Here is a 16436-nt window from a genome sequence, read left to right as displayed (position 1 = left end):
CGACGCGCATTTGGCAGTTTTAGAGAAGAATATGTTCAAAATTTTATTCTATTTTGACATGGCAACTACTCCCTCCCTCCCACTATTAGATGACCTAGTTCAAAGTTGCACAATTCTTAATACCACCCATGGTTGGGTTAATTGATGATATTCTGGATGAACGGTTAGTACATTACTGTAATATACCGGACTAAGATGAATAATTGATTTGAATTCACGATTATGTCATACAAACTTGGGCTCATAATTAACTCAGGTTCCTTGCAAGAAACTTGGGTATTCCAAACAAATCTTGAAAATAAAGTTACTGTAAACTGAGAAATCATACCCTATTTTTGATATGGGTACAATAAAACATACAATCCTTGGTTTTACTCAATCTTCCTCGATCATCATCTTTTCAAAGAATAACCGAAGAAACTCCTCATCATCCATAGTATTCCATACAACCATGGATGCTTACGTTGATTTTTATTCTCTTCAATCTTAATTTTATCTTTCACTATGCCATTACCCATTAATTATTTCACTGATTGGAGGTACCCCGGTATAACATTAGGACGTCCAGTGTCAACTGTTAGAAATACATTAGCATATGTATGAGCCTAACACGAAAATTTTCTACTTACATTCTATTGATGTTTTATTCTGGCACCCCACTTTCCTTGCACCCTCTGAATGCCACAAATATGGTACAAAAAATGATGAATAAAATGGGTGCTTCAAGGAGTAGGGGGGCAAATGGAGTTTTAGGAAAAATATGAAGAAGAAAGTTGGACCTTACGTGGCTGCCAATAGCCACCACAGCTGCTAACGATTGACTAGCCAACCTGGTTTGAAGATGAGATCTTGCTTGAAGTTACGGCCAGATACAGATGTGGATTCACCCTGACGACGATAACACTGAACCAAGAGCAGGTGTGGCAGACAGGAAGATCATAAACGAAATGAGTAATGTTTATGATTACTATTATGTCTAATAATGCACAATCACAAGGAGCACCAAAGGACAACAGGTCAAAGATTACCAACCTTGTAGCAAACGATGGAATCATCAGGGTACATGGCAAAGAGCTTAGTACCCAGGCGTGCATGGCAAGAATCGCAAGAGCTTTCATCGTTAATCTGTATGTTTCTTGATCTCTCCTCTAGTCTAGCTAAGCTGCTATCAATGGTTAACGCACGGGATAGACTATGTACAATCTACAATGGGAAACTAAAGTAAGATAATAATGTCAAAATTATTAAGAAAAGTCTGATCATTCAAGCATTGCTTGCCAATTAAGTAAAATCACGTAATGGTTTAAACATTGATTGGAGATGATTCTTCTCTAGTCAAGGATGAACCTCCAATGCATTACGAAAAATATAAAATAAAAACAAAAAACCTACCTGACTTTGAAGGTGGTGATGAACTCGGGCTCTCATCATTCTTATAAGTGTGTCGGAGGCAAGCTGGAGAGGCATATCAGGAGATAATGTCTGCAACAAGAGATAGTTAGCATCACCAGAGATTTTTCACACAGAGATTGTGAGAGAGAGAAGAGATGATACTCGATAACAATATAATACCGTTAGAACTTGCCGAGGATCCAAAGATTCTCCATGATTATGCAGAAGACGAACTGCAGCATTAAACATTGGTTCCTTTCCATTTTGTGGATCCAAGTACATATCAAGCAACCTGCAGTAAACCACAAACCAACAAAATTAGAAAAAGAACTCCAATATTGGGGCTTATATTCCCATGAATAAAAGAAAAAACTATACTGGACAGAAAATAACTGACTGCATATAGGCATCTGGTCTTCCAATCTCAGCACAATATCGCTCTGCTGCTTCACTGTCCTCCAGCTTCCTAAAATAAGTCAAGTAACAGATATTTCAGAACTCAAATAAGCTATAACTACACTTTTAGTGTAACTTGATGTTCCTCAAGTTCCTTATCTAAATAGAATGATCAAAAGTATCACAGTTGCTTTTAAACTTACAAAGCCAAGATTTTGAGAACTAGTGTCTCTTGCCCTAGTTTCCTGTAAAGAATAGCCTGATATAAAAAGCCAAAAACTATATTAGGGACACAAAAAACAAGTGACCCCAGGATTACTGAAACTGACGTATATAGGTACCAAATTGAATTCATAGACAAAACATGTTAAGAGAGAAAGACAGAAACTCAAACAACCTTTTCCAACCACAATTCTGATTCTTCAATTAAGTCAAGGACTTCTTCTGGATCATACAAGTCTGAGGACTCCAAAAACAACTGTAATCTTTCTCTCAGAGCTTGAATATAGATGGTTCGACTTTCGACTGCTGAAATTTGCATTGCTTCTGACCGTTTAGCAGCAGGGTTCTGAGACTCATTTTCAACTTTAACAGCTTCCAGAGTTGACTTAGCAAGAGAGACTGAGTACATTGTATGGAACTGTGTATCATCTGAGTCCTGCTCCTCAATCAACCATCGGAGATATCTGCGCAGATAAGGCTATATGGTGATGCCAGAAAAAAAGTAACAAACAAAAATAGAAAGAAGGAAAGAAAGAAAAACTTTAACAAGAGCACAAGACAATAACTAGCAACCGAGAAGAAACTACAGGCGTAGGAATACCTAGAAAAACAGCTTACTACTTCACACTAAGAGATAATAAGAAAACACTTACCTCTGAAGTATTTCAACCTTCTTCAAAGCAATTGCTTCAATTACTCTTTCTACATTTACAAGCATAAAAGTATCGTGTCAAGTTTTAACTTAATTTTACATGCAATACAGTAAAGAAATACAATATCCCCAAGCACTTCCTTCATTAATTGCATTAAGGTTATGCTGCAAACAGTACCAGATGAAATCAAATTTAATGAACCAGCTGAACAATAACATAAATTGAGTCTACACAACTACATTACGAAGTCAAGCTCCACAAGCTGTACTGCTCGTCAGCCCAAACAAACAAAAAAAGAAAAACACAAACATGCCAGTACAGCGAATATATGATGGTTGCAAGGACGCCTAGTGCATGAGATGGATTACTTAATAGACTGACTAAGAACATAAAAAGGGAAAACTAGAAACCAACTAGCATCTTAACTGTTTAAGCATTCAAAAGTTTTTTGAAACCAACAAATTACCTGGAGAAAGCTGATCGGTTCTCGTGTCTGATGTTAGAATGATTACCGCAAGCTCCTGGTCTACGTCTGCAATCTAATTACAAATACGACAATGCTCATTACTATATATGAAAGCATGAACACTTCAAATGCCTACAAAAATCATATAATTTATGGAAGAAGTTGTACACACCCATCCAAGATGTTGCAAAACCATATCTTGATCAGATGATGACTTCAGAAGCTTTGATGCTTCAATTGCAGCAGTCTCCTGGCCGGAGAACAAGTTTAGACCGTTCTCCACTGAAGGGGCTTTCCATAGGCCAGATGAATAATTTCGTGCCAAAATACGCCAGATTGTTAAGGCCTTTGAGCTCATTCCTTTACTTGAGTAGAGAAAAGCAAGCGTCCTTAAATGCCCAGACTCATCTAGTAAAGTGTCTAACTCCTCCTGCACGGCCCATGCAAGTTGCAGGGTCATCCTTCAAGCAGGCTTCTGAGAACAACACTTTGCTTTGCAATAAATAGTAAGAACAGCATTTTGTTTTTTATGATCATTCACATGATGCATGGTCTTGAGTTCTATAATCACTAAGTTTCACAGTAAGTCTAACCAAGACCATGTATGCCTATAAAGTAAACCTAGTATTGAAACAAAATAACAAATGGATCATACCACAACACAACTGTTCTCAGAAGATGCCAGATTTTCCATTTCATCTACATGATTAAGGGCTCTATAGAGATACATCAGAAGTGTGTCAACTCCCTCCCTTATAGCAGGAGTCAATTCCTTCTCGCGGCATACACGTAGATACCTAAGACAACCATATAAAACATAAGTGAGACAAAGATGTAATCACAAGCAACCACTAATATGTACATGATAAGTACAACTTCGAAGCATTTTCGATCTGCCTATATATGATACACAGATAAGTATATGAACGGCTATTATGTTTCTTTCTAAAACAAGGAAGTGACCTGATAAGGTTTTGGATAGCTGACTCCAACAAATCAGCTCTACTAGGTGGATTTACAAGAAAATCTTCATTAGTTGCAGTCTCTACACCTGCTTTTCTCAGAAATGTAGCTCTTTGGATAGCCATCAACCCTTCATCTACGACATCTTCAAGAGGTATAGGAGGAGGATGCAAGCCCCAGTATCGGTTCCTCGGAATCTGATTCATACAAGTCTGATTTAATTTTCAATATTAAGGAAGTATGATGCGCGATAAGAATACCACTACACAACAAGTTGGCATTTTATGCATCAAGAATCTTATATTTAGGAATTTTGTGGTCTTAAACATGGGACTGTATCAAGAGGAATATAGGAATTTTGTGCTCTTAAACATGGGACTTTATCAAGAGGAATACATTTGTAAAATTGTCACTACTGTCGAAATTCTCTCAAATTGTAAACCATATTAAGCAGCAAGAAAGACAGTGAAAATTAATAAAATAATTACCATGTGGGACCAGCGACTCAGATCCCGCGTAATAAATGGAAATACTTCTGATGGTTCCATTGTTTCAGACTGCAAGAAATGATCCACGGCTTCCTCAAAATGCAAATCAAATAGCAATACAAACCCCACTTGAGCATGGACAAAGGAAAGCATTTCTTTTGTCATTTCACCTTCGCACTTGAGTTCTTCCACCAAAGCAATGGCTTCCTTAAAGTTCTTTTTCCTCAGTAAGTCTTTAACCTGCTCTGCAACTGATAGTTTCCTAAAGCAGATGACCTGTAGAAATGAATATGAACTTCTTATAGAATAAACAGAATAACAAACTAAACATTTGCCTAATCAAAAAAGTGATCCTCGTGTTTACATCCAAGAAATATGCAATGCTAGATAAAATGTTGCAAAGTGTTAACAGTTTGACATTCTAGTTTTTCCAAGTAGTGTACAGTATGAATTTTAGCATTACCTTAGAAGATGTCGCAACGACAACAAGTTCTCCATTTCCACCGTCCTCGCTTTCCACAATGCATGGACCAACTTCTTGTGCCGCAAAATTAATGGACTGAATACAAAGACTTGTTTTCTTATGATACAAATCCATCCTTCCATCTTTAACAACAATCAAATAAGAAGATATATTCCCAATCGAATCAGGAGCATGGCGGAAAACCAAACTTCCACCAACTGGTTCCCCATTAGCATTAACAATAATACCCACATTGTCAACTAACAAAAGAGCCTCATGATGTTTCCCAAGTGTTTTCAAATATGGGCTACAAGACAGATCAGGAAGTGAAAACAACATTACATTTTGCCCCGTAATCGCAGAAAAAAGTGTATAACCGTTAGCAGTACCAACAACAATAGAATCGTCTAACCATACCATAGTTTTAACCCCCTCAACACCTTGAATTTCTTTCAGAACAACAGTATCAATAACTCCCTCATATGGTAATAAAAGTTCAACTAAAACTATCTTCTTTCCTATAGCAACAGAAACTAAACAATTATTACCACTAGCTTCCTTTTGTAATTGAGAAGAAAAATCTCTTGATTTAGTCCCATTTGCCCTGCTGATTCCTCCCCCTAATTTCTTCAGAAACCTCGAACTAGAAGTAGAATTCACTAAATCACTTTCTCCAAAAATATTTAAACTTGAAGAAGAAGAAGAAGAAGTAGTACCAGATACATTACCAGCACTATGTAATCTACGAGTAAAGAAAGTGACTCCTCTGGGAAAACTCAATCTTTTGGGAGGTTGAAGTAACAAAGAATCTAATAAAAACAAACACCCATCTGAAAGTACTAAAATTCTATCAATCTCCACAAAAACATGCATTAACTCTACTGGTGAATCAGTAACTGATATAAATCTTGAGAATGTAAGGGTGTGATTTTCAGGTTTGAGATCCGAACCATTTTCTTTTTCAGGAGAAGATGAATTACCTAAGAAAAGTAAGATTATTGATCCATAATAAGTTCCGATATAAATTAGGGTTTGAGTATTTGATACTGATGATATAGCTAAGGATTTGAATGATTTAAGCGATGATGATGAAGTTTTTGATGGATCAAATTCTGCGACAGATTCTACGACAATCCGATCCTTGGGTTCTAATTTCGCCATCAAAATTCTCATAAATTAATTAAACATCATGGAATGAATGAGTAATTAAGTTTGAGTTTCTTCCGTCGCCGGGAAGCAGTGCAGTTTACTAGGCACACAACTTTGAAGTTTTGTTGGGTTTTTGCTTTTGCTCATTACGATCTAACCGCTTGTTGGCGGCTGGCTAGTAAGAACAGTCCTTTTTACGGTGGCACCAGTAATTCAATTGAGGGCATACCCAGCTGGTTTACTCCAAGAGGTCAAGCTGACTTTTGACTGCAAATTACTCCGTAGAAATTCGTTTAGAACCATAATTTTGGACATACCAAAATCTTTCAAGACATACTGAATGAAGACAAAAAAAGGTTGTTGAATAGCAAAATCAGATAACCCCTTAACCCAAATTTTTTTAATGGCAAATCTGCCCTTTACGTATTAGTGTTAATAATCTTGATTAGTGATTAAATATTTTGTTTAGAGATTAAGATAATTTTCAGAATTATAAGAGTTGTTTAGATGAAAAATATGAGGAAAAAAAAATCAAAGTTTTGGTTTGGTTAATTTTTGGGTTAAAATATTGTTCGCGGTTAAAATATCGTCTGAGCCGAAACCTCGTATGTGCCGAACCGCGAACAATATTTTAACCCAAAAATTAACAAATTCATGTTCGGCTCAGACGATAATCATATTATGTGTCGAACCTTGAACGTAAGAGGTTTCGGCTGATACGATATTCTCCATATGTGCCGAACCAGTAACAATATTTCAACCCAAAAATTAAAAAATTATGTTCGGCACATACGAATTTGGATATGTAAGCCGAATTAGTAATGATTCTATTCCGGGCTATTCAGGATGTTGTTCGGCTTACTATGAAACTTTCATATAAGCCGAACTAGTGTCTAGCAAAAGGGTGGGAATTGGAAATTATAGGTTCGGCGTATGCAGTAAACAGATTCAGTAAGCCGAACCGTTCATCAATTGGTAGATTCGGCTCATAGATGTGAGCCGAACCTCAACCTGTTTCGCCGAACCATGATTCATAATCTAAGAAATCAGCCATTTGGGAATCATTGGTGTAGTTGATGTGTATTTTCCTATGTTTTTTAGATGATATATGACCCTCCTCATCCTCCATTGAATCAAGAATTATAATTTTCTCACTTTCTCTCCTTCTTAACCAAACCAAAACTTTGATTTTTTTTCCTCATATTTTTCATCTAAACAACTCTTATAATTCTGAAAATTATCTTAATCTCTAAACAAAATATTTAATCACTAATCAAGATTATTAACACTAATACGTAAAGGACAGATTTTCCATTAAAAAAAATTTGGGTTAAGGGGTTATCTGATTTTGCTATTCAACAACCTTTTTTGTCTTCATTCAGTATGCCTTGAAAGATTTTGGTATGCCCAAAATTATGGTTCTAACAGTTTAGTCCAAACTTTGGACAAGTCAGCCCAAATTTCATCAGTATCAAATACTCAAACCCTTCTCAACTTTACGACGTTTATTTTTTTAGATTTCATAACATTTTGGAGACAGAGATGGAGACAGAGGCAATTTAGAGTTGTTGGTTTTCCGCAGAGACTCGTTCTTCAGGTTGGTGCCCTAATCCTTTCATTTTATGTTATTTGATTGATTTCAAAATCAATTTTTAAATTTGTTTTATGGTTATGAAAAACTAATTACATTAATTTCAGTTCCGAGTTTCTTATTCGATTGATGGTAAAAAGTTAGATCTATAAATATCTAATTAGGTTTTGCTTATTAATCGATGATGTTTCTTTTGATTTAGTATCTTACATAATTTTTAATTTCATTTTGCAGTTGTGGATGGGATGTTTGTCATCTTCAGGGAAGCTGCTTGAAGAATCAAAAAGATGTTACGAAATAACTAAGAGGAGAAGCAAAATTATCTTTATTCCTTAAGCTTGGATTACCTAATAATTTGGTGAATTAAGTACGAACATACACTATGAATCTGGTTATAGTATTAGCTCAGGTGGAAATTATTGTATGGCATTTATGTTGCAGACTTGGCTAGGTTTCTTATGTTCATTTTTAACTTCATAGTGGAACCTAAGTGATTTTAATTTTATTGGTAAATGTCCTTTCTACTGCCCTGGTTTTAGACAGTTAAAAGTAACAAATGGAGTATAGAATTAGCGCTAAATTGATCAATTAATTTTGTTTGTTCTGCTTCCCATGTTTAAAAACATATATATAGCATTAAGTTGTCACTCATGATCTTAGATGTTTTCTATGAATATAGGTTCTGGATTTGATGATAAGAAGTCATTGCTCATGTCACACTCATAGATGACATTTATTTGCTTTTTGTTTTGCATATAAATCACGCGTCTACATATGGTGAAGAAGTTGTTTTGAATTTATCTCTAGTAGTTTTAACCATGCTTTCAGTGACAATCTCTTTGTGATTTGGAATAATTTGGAAATATGATTAGTGTATATTACTTAGAAAAATGGATTTGATAAAATTTGTATTTGTCTGCGCAATGCTTATTATCATAGTAATCAACAATATCCAGCCAGCAACTACAGCTTGATTTCGTGTGCATGGAAACCTTATATGGTTTTAATAACACACAAATGTCAAAGGCAACAGTTCACACAAAGATTCATTTTTGTGTATATATATCTCAAAGTTTGAACCTCCCATGAAAGTTAATTTTACTCGTAATTCGAATGGACTGAAACAAACATAATTTACAATGATTTTTTTTTTTACCAGAATAGAAGCAGAAGGGATAACCAAATCAAACAGAAAGAGTAAAAATGCCTTCTAGTCATCCATTCAGAAGGGTATGCCTCACAAGTTATATCATGGATGCGCTGGTATTGTCTGAAATGTTATCAGAGGTACTACTCTTAAATAACATAAAGGGACCAAACTTTGGTCCATTGAGTGCTTTAGAAGCTGCAAATGGAGTTGCGATAGTGGGAAAGAGTACACAGGTTTCATCATCTCCTTGGTGCTAGTTTCCATTGAGCTGGTTGATTGTATCGTTTTGTTTTACGATTATTCTTCTTAGCAACACGGACATGGTAAATTAATTTTTATTTTCACTCTTGTATATGATTTTACTTGTTAATAGTCTTTAAACCTCTATAAACATATTTTCCAGAATAGAGGTGCTTATCTCCACTGGCGGGTGAATATGAGCGTTGCCATTCTGATGACAATAAAGTTCAAGCAGAGTCTTGCTACTGTTGGTCTCATCTAGTCATCTCTTTTTTGAGGATCTTTACTCACTCAGGTATTACTTGAATATTTCTTGGACCGACAGTATAAATAATGTTAGTCTAAAATTCTTAGCTCATATGAAATGTGCAGCTTCCACTTTTCCCTAAATCCTTGGAATGCTTAGCTCATACGAAATAAAGTCAATTCCTTTATCTTTTCAAACCAATCAAAGTACTCCCATCTTTTCCCTAAATCCTTGGAATGCGGTACTAGTACCATTTGACCCTATGCAATGGAAATATTAATATGCACATAACTGTGCACATGTTGATTCTTCGTGTGTACATAATTATACAGTTTTTGATTGTTATTGTGTACATAGTTGTACACATGCTGATTATTAATGGTACAGAACTGTATGATGCACCTTTGACAGTTTTGGAGAGAGAGATTTTGGGATACTTGTCTTTTCTTCAAAAAATTTATGTTCCCTCATTTGTCAAATCACAGTTCACATGAATTTAGTTTAGTATTTATTTTCATAATTTCATTGTTTGGCTGCAATTATGTTGGTTATATGTAAATGATGTATTTTACGACATTTAAATTGAGTCCTTAGTTTTATCGTTTACCATAAGATGTTACATAATAACATATAACAGAAATTACATGTGTACATATTGGTACACATGTAATATAAAGTGTACATTTTTGTGCACGTGTGATAAAAATTACATGTGTACATATTAGTGCACCAATACAAGTGTACATTGTTGTGCACTTTATTTTTTCGACTTCTACAAGATAAGTGCACTTAATTGTACACCAGTTATATGCGGTGCTCATAAAGTTGCACTGGTTTTTTCGTGTTGTATATGACTTCTATAAGACAGGTGACTAATGACTTCTACAAGGTCGGTGTACTTAATTTTATATGCTTGCAGGCATGTTGTTTTACTAATTACAATTTAGGTTGATGAAGAAGTCGTGGGGAAGTACGAATATGTTTTTTTACCACTGTTCATGAGCCCTGCCTTTGCGTTCCTCAAATCCATTCATGAGACATCTGCAACTCCAAAACTAAACAAGTAAAGTGTAATGGTACTTGAGTTTCTTGCTTATCGATACTTGTATGTATGATACTCAGCATTTAGGTTTTCAAATTCATATACAACACCTAAGTGTAGAGGATCCTTAGTCATCTACATAGTGGTTTATGATTTATGGGTCAATCTCCTAGTGTTTTGCATACTTCTAGCTTGATTGAAGGTTATCTTCTCAGATGTTTAGAGCTACAAGCAAGAATAACGAATTTGCATATAACTGTTAGGGCAAGCTGAATTATACACATTAAAGTTAATGTGTATTCCTATGACCACTTTTGTCTTGTTGGTTCTATGTTAGTGTGCAAGCCATGTACCACTTGATTGTGCACATAAATGTACATTTGCTAATTATTAATGTGCACATAAATGTACACATATTTGATTCTTTTGATCTCTGGCTCTGCACCTTATATTGATGAAAACATTCTCATTTTTCCACTGCCTCTCTTGTTCGGCGCAGTCCTAGTCCTGGGAAGAGGAGTGCATATCCTCACAGGACTTCTCCATCTAGGGGTGAAATCCCTGATAGACGCAGTCATGGAAGTCTTAGAAAAATGAGCCGATCTTAGCGTGAACCTGCTCGTCTCGTAGCCCATCACAAAAAAAATTCTGAGGCTAATGTAAGTTATCTGACCCCGTTTTTGTTTTTTAATCTTTGAAACAAGTAATTAAGCATGTTAGGTCGGTCATCGCTACATAATACAGGTCTCTTACCATGGTTGAATCAGGACACTTAGGTCGGTCAGCGCTACATCATACATAAATTAGTAATTACTAATTAAGCATGTTAGGATCGACTTATATTGCATGACTGACGTAGGGTTTACATAATGGACAAGTCGCATCCTTTGAGTAAGCGTATTTTTCAAAAGGTGGTGAACGTTTGCATGTTTCTTCAAAGTACAGGTGTACATAGTTATACACCTGTTGACTGTTAACGTCTACATAGTTGTACACATGTTTCGATTATAAGGAACTTCTTACGTTAAAAGTTTATTTGGAAATATTTTGCTGGTACCACTGAATCAAGAACTTCTTTAGGTGAGCATGTTCAGTTGCTTAATGTTATTATTCTCCCATTCTTGCTTTTTTTTTTCTTAGGTTCTGAAGTTTTGGATTTAACCAAAGGAGATTTCCGTTAACAAAGATTGAGATTTTAAAACAATCCATAAGGTATTGTAAAGATTGAGTTTACAGGGTAAAGTGACAAATCTGAATATGATCTTAGAAAATACAAGAGGTTGGTTTGGCTTACTGGTTTGCATCCTTGAGATCAAATGTTTGTTGGATAATGTACAACAATCTTCTAATATCGACGACTGCAATCTCTTATTTGATAGTCATTATATTTATTGTTGGAGATATATGGTTGCATATAAAAATGCACCTTTTTTTTGTGCTTGTTACAGGTGTATATGCTTGTACGCCTTACTCTTGCTCTTAGAGCTTCAATGGAGGAAGAGAGGGCAAGAAAGGACGCTACTGCAAGGGCTGCAGAAGAGAAAGGGGGTGGACAGGCTTCAAGTTCACATGTTACAACGATGACTGAAAACGCTGGCATTATGTCTGATGGAACTAATACAGGCGATTTGATGGCAGGTCTCATGCTTATTACTGGTTGTCGTGGGGTTGAATCTGTGGTTAGAAACAGGATGCAGTTTATGATTGTACATGAATTAGAAAATGTGGTTTTTTACAATGAAGGAAATATGTGTTTGGTTTGGTTAGAGTTTATGCCTGCTCGAGCCTGAAAGAAGATGGTGTTACTAATTGTTGATTTGATGAATATGAGATGGAGACAGTACTGTTACTTTGTGTGATTTAGAGTGCAGTGAGTAAGCTGATAACGAAATGAAGAAGCGACGTGTATTGTTGCTGACTGAGCAATTACAGGGTATGGATGAGCTGCAACTGGCTATGAAACAATTGCAGGTGATGCTATGGGAAATTTGGAAGATTGGGGTTGCTTATATGTTGCAGTACAAGGAATGGTGCAACTGAGTAACTGGTGCGATTGAGATGGTAGAACTCTGAAGTGGTGATCTGGTGAATAAATATGAAATACCGATGGAATCGCAAAGATAAAATCTGAAATGTGTGATGTTGGTGATACTGCGGAGCGGGAATTTATGTTGATGTTGGATCGGTAGTGTTGCTGCAGAGAAGTGTAGATAAGATTGGAAAGCTACAGAAACGGATAAAAAATTTGAGTTGAATGGGTGAGGTGTTGTAGATGTTTGCAGCAGGGTAAAGAGTGGTTAAGCGTTGGAGCTGGTGTTGGTAATGAGTTTGGGTAGCAAACAGGTTGTATTTTTGTAGACGTGTACATGTTTGTACACCAATGTAAACTAAGTTTTTTTTTTTAAATGAGAATTATATAGTCATATGGGTACTCTTTTTGTAGATCTCGGAAAGAGCTTTCAAAAATATGTAAATTTTGTGAATTTTGGACATACGTTTCGAAAGATAAATTGATTTTAGTTTTTTTTTTATATTACTTAAAACTGCTGACATCATCATGAGTCACTTTGGACTAAACTGCAAATATTTGGACTAAATTTTAAACCAGGAAGATTATTTGTGTACTTTCCATAAAAAATGACTAATTTGTACCTAGTTGAATGGGTCAGGGCTAACTAGTATACTTAGACGGGAGTTTGGACTAAACCGTATTTTTTCCAAGGGAAAAAACGGTTTAGTCCACCCAGATCCGACTAGGACCAAATTAGTCCAGAATTATTTTGAAAATGTATAAAGACTTTCTTCTCCTTCGCACGCTTTTCATAATGTACACATGGGGGGAATGAAAAACCGTGTAACTGACTTAATGAATGTAGGGGCGCCACGTTCACCACTTCCACAAATATAATAACGAAAGAACATTTTCCTTTTCCTTAACGAGAGAAAAAGAAAAACTGTGAAAAAAAATAAAAAACAGAAGAAACCTTCCCTAAAATCTTTAACCTAACTGTGAAAACACAAAAACAAAACCCTAAAATCTTCATAATCAAACATCTAGATGATTGCAGTACCGGTAACATCATGTTGAGTGGAAAAAAGGTAGTTACAAAGAGAAAAGCAAAAGAAATCGGGGAAGATTTAACATCAACTGAAGAAGAAACTTCATCAATTGCAGTTGAAGAAATTCGAAAATCAATAGGACCAAAGACGAGATCAAAATCAGCAGTAAAAGTTTCAACATCAACTTCAGTACCAGAAACTTCAAAAACATCACCACCTAAAAATAAATCAAAGAAAACAAAACCTTCAAAGACAACAACAGCTTTAACATATGTTAAAAGAGCTAAAGGTAACAATTGATGTTCAGTTTTGTCTATTTTTAAGCAAAAAAAATAAATCAGATTTGTTGTTGGTATGTAAAGACTAGTACACCAACATGTTGTTGTAATGATTCATGTGCAGTTTTGTCTATTTTTTGTCAATTTTTTTTTCATATTTGTTGTTGGTGTGTACATACTAGTACACCAACATGTTGTACGTTGTAATGATTCATGTTCAGTTTTGTCTATTTTTTATCAATTTTTTTTTTTCAGATTTGTTGTTGGTGTGTATAGACTAGTACACCAACATGCTATTGTAGTGATTCTTGTCCAGTTTTGTCTGTTTTTTAGCATTTTTTTTTCAGTTTTGTTGTTGGTGTGTACAAACTAGTACACCAACATGCTGTTTGTAGTGATTCATGTCCAGTTTTGTATATTTTTTAGAAAAAATTTTCTTCTGATTTCTTGTTGGTGTGTACATACTAGTACACCAACATGCTGTCGCAGTGATTCATGTCATCTTCTGTCTGTCTTTTAGCAAAAAAAATCAGATTTGTTGTTGGTTGATAGACGCATTTATGTGTCTAATATATCTCAATTGTATATAGTGTTAGTGCTCGATTCTATACTTATTTGGTTATTTTATTTATTTGTAGGTGTTTTTAGAAGAATAAGGATTTGCGGCGAAATTGGCTGAAAATGCGGCGTTTGGACCTCCGTTGATAGAGTACCGGAAGCGCCCCAGAAGTGTACCGGAAGTACCCCAGAAATACCCCGGAGGAACCCCGAAAAAAAGTGCGGAAAATGCCCCAGAGGACACTTGCTATACGGACCCTTGATTTTGGATAAGGGGTAACCTAATTACTAAGGGGTGACCCATTTCCAGGCAGCTGCTAAAGGGACACCAGGACTGGTTAGGGGGTAACCCATCTTCAACATTTGAAACGTAAAATTTGGCGGGAAACTAGTTCTCACGCCTGGAAGATTTTCGATATAATTGTTTGGGTAGTTTTAAGGAGATTAAAGGGCTGGAAATGTTTGGGCTTATTCTATGGACTTATAGGAAGCTAACAGGGGTGATTTGAAGGACCATAATTGATCGTGTGGAGCAAAACAGAGCCGTGAGTCATTACGGGTTCTGTTTGATTTTAGCTATAGAAGTTACGTGGCCAGAATATCTTGTATTGGATTGCTGCTCTATCTTAGGGAGTTTTACAACCAACTGCCGCGTAGAAGAGAGTTTGACAGGAAAAGAAATACCAGATAAAGACCGTGACCTGCAGAGAAAGAAAGAGATATTTCCTTGAGATTTAACCGTGAGGTTACATATAAATAGACTCGGGATAGGTCAAAGAAAAGGGATCAAGAGTTTTTGGGTCAATAGAATCGTAGAGAGAGGCTGCAGGAGGAAGAACAAGAAGCCGCAGGAAAACTTTCCTGCTGCTGCTGCCATTAGAGGTGCTCAAGAACACGAAGAACAGACGCTCCAGAACGGTCGTTCTTCAACAGTGCAAGCAGCAGCATCAATCTGTCGTTGTACAACAGCAGCAGAGTACTATCGTTCTTTTCTGGACGTGTTTTGTGAGTCTCAGAACTACTATTTTATAACTTTTGACTCTTTTAATCACACTTTGAGCTTTGAATTAATATGTTGAGTGTGTGATTGATATGAATAGATAAACCCCAATACTGGGATGATGGAGGAAACCATTCTTTATGCATGAATAATTTTTTATTTAATTCTTTTATGACTATTTGCATTATTATGAATTGAATTATGATTTTTCTTAATTATTTGTGATTTCATTTGATGGTTTATGCTTGGGACTAATCCTTTTGATAGGCCATGCTTAAGATTTACACTTAATATTTTTAAAATCTATTTTGGCAAATAAAGAGTCGATGTTTAGAAGCTATAACTGTTTAGAATAAATACATGAATCGCATGAGTATAAGAATTGGTGAAATCCTGAGTCCTAGTATCTCTTGATCCTGTGACAATTTTGTATATTATTTTTTTTTAAATCTATTCAAGTCCGAGCAACAAATCCGTATTTACCGCAATCGAATTACTACAACAAAATGGCGCCGCCGACGCGGACTTGTATATAGATTTGTTTTTAGGTTTATTATTTTATTTTATTTTTTTACTATTATTTGTTCCTTTTTACGTTTCTTTTTGTGTCTTTGATTTACAGGTTCGAAGTGGAATACTAAGGACTTGGGAAGAAAAAGCTTAAAGCTAAAAGCTAAAAGAGAAGAAAAAAAAATAGACATAATATTTTTTTAGGATTTAATTTTTATTATTATTTTTTTTTTGTATATAGATTTTATTTATTTATTTTAGAATTTGTAAATAGGCTTTACTTGTCATAATTTTTATAATTTTTTGGACTTTATTCTGGACTTTGGGCATTATTTTTAAAACCCTACGGAAGGGTTATAAATTAAAAAAATAAATAAATACAAACTGTTTGCAGGGAAGGACGACGATTACTATATCGTCTCGGCCCCTAGGGTTCGCACACGGCATAGGAGTCGTGGCCCGAGTCGACGACAACGGTTCATCGCCCGTCTGGTACGGGAGGTAAGTCCAATCGAAACACCCGCGAATCTCCTGCAAGCGGGTTACTGTCTGCCTTAAGGTGATAATT

At 35.6% G+C, this 16436-nt stretch overlaps 1 protein-coding gene and 1 long non-coding RNA gene across 9 annotated transcripts; one reads left to right on the top strand and one right to left on the bottom strand.

Moving 5' to 3' along the window:
* Positions 1 to 183: 183 nt before the first annotated feature.
* On the bottom strand, positions 184 to 6345 carry LOC113334826 (vacuolar sorting protein 3-like). Of its 3 annotated transcripts, none has more exons than XM_026581045.1 (15): positions 5044 to 6345; positions 4581 to 4856; positions 4093 to 4289; positions 3785 to 3926; positions 3302 to 3559; positions 3130 to 3202; positions 2664 to 2712; positions 2186 to 2474; positions 1992 to 2047; positions 1790 to 1858; positions 1573 to 1684; positions 1393 to 1482; positions 1033 to 1203; positions 780 to 903; positions 184 to 574 (listed from the first exon to the last, which is right to left on the bottom strand). In XM_026581045.1, the coding sequence occupies exons 1-14, from the start codon at positions 6214 to 6216 to the stop codon at positions 811 to 813; spliced, it is 3048 nt and encodes a 1015-aa protein (XP_026436830.1). In that variant the 5' UTR covers positions 6217 to 6345; the 3' UTR covers positions 184 to 574; positions 780 to 810. The 3 variants fall into 3 exon arrangements, with proteins under 3 accessions (XP_026436830.1, XP_026436829.1, XP_026436827.1); XM_026581044.1 differs by having other exon boundaries at positions 785 to 903; XM_026581042.1 differs by having other exon boundaries at positions 487 to 903.
* Positions 6346 to 7648: 1303 nt separating this feature from the next.
* Positions 7649 to 12348, top strand: LOC113334885. Of its 6 annotated transcripts, none has more exons than XR_003353035.1 (8): positions 7649 to 7789; positions 8018 to 8150; positions 8943 to 9256; positions 9337 to 9468; positions 10368 to 10483; positions 10962 to 11121; positions 11603 to 11674; positions 11911 to 12348. It is a non-coding gene; the product is annotated as an uncharacterized LOC113334885 (long non-coding RNA). The 6 variants fall into 6 exon arrangements; XR_003353034.1 differs by having other exon boundaries at positions 10340 to 10483; XR_003353033.1 differs by lacking the exon at positions 10368 to 10483.
* The last annotated feature ends 4088 nt before the right edge of the window (positions 12349 to 16436 follow it).

The sequence above is a fragment of the Papaver somniferum genome, unplaced genomic scaffold (assembly GCF_003573695.1).
Source record: "Papaver somniferum cultivar HN1 unplaced genomic scaffold, ASM357369v1 unplaced-scaffold_137, whole genome shotgun sequence".
NCBI lineage: Eukaryota > Viridiplantae > Streptophyta > Magnoliopsida > Ranunculales > Papaveraceae > Papaver > Papaver somniferum.
Note: the sequence above shows the minus strand (reverse complement) of the source record. Positions and strands in the feature narration are given on the sequence as shown.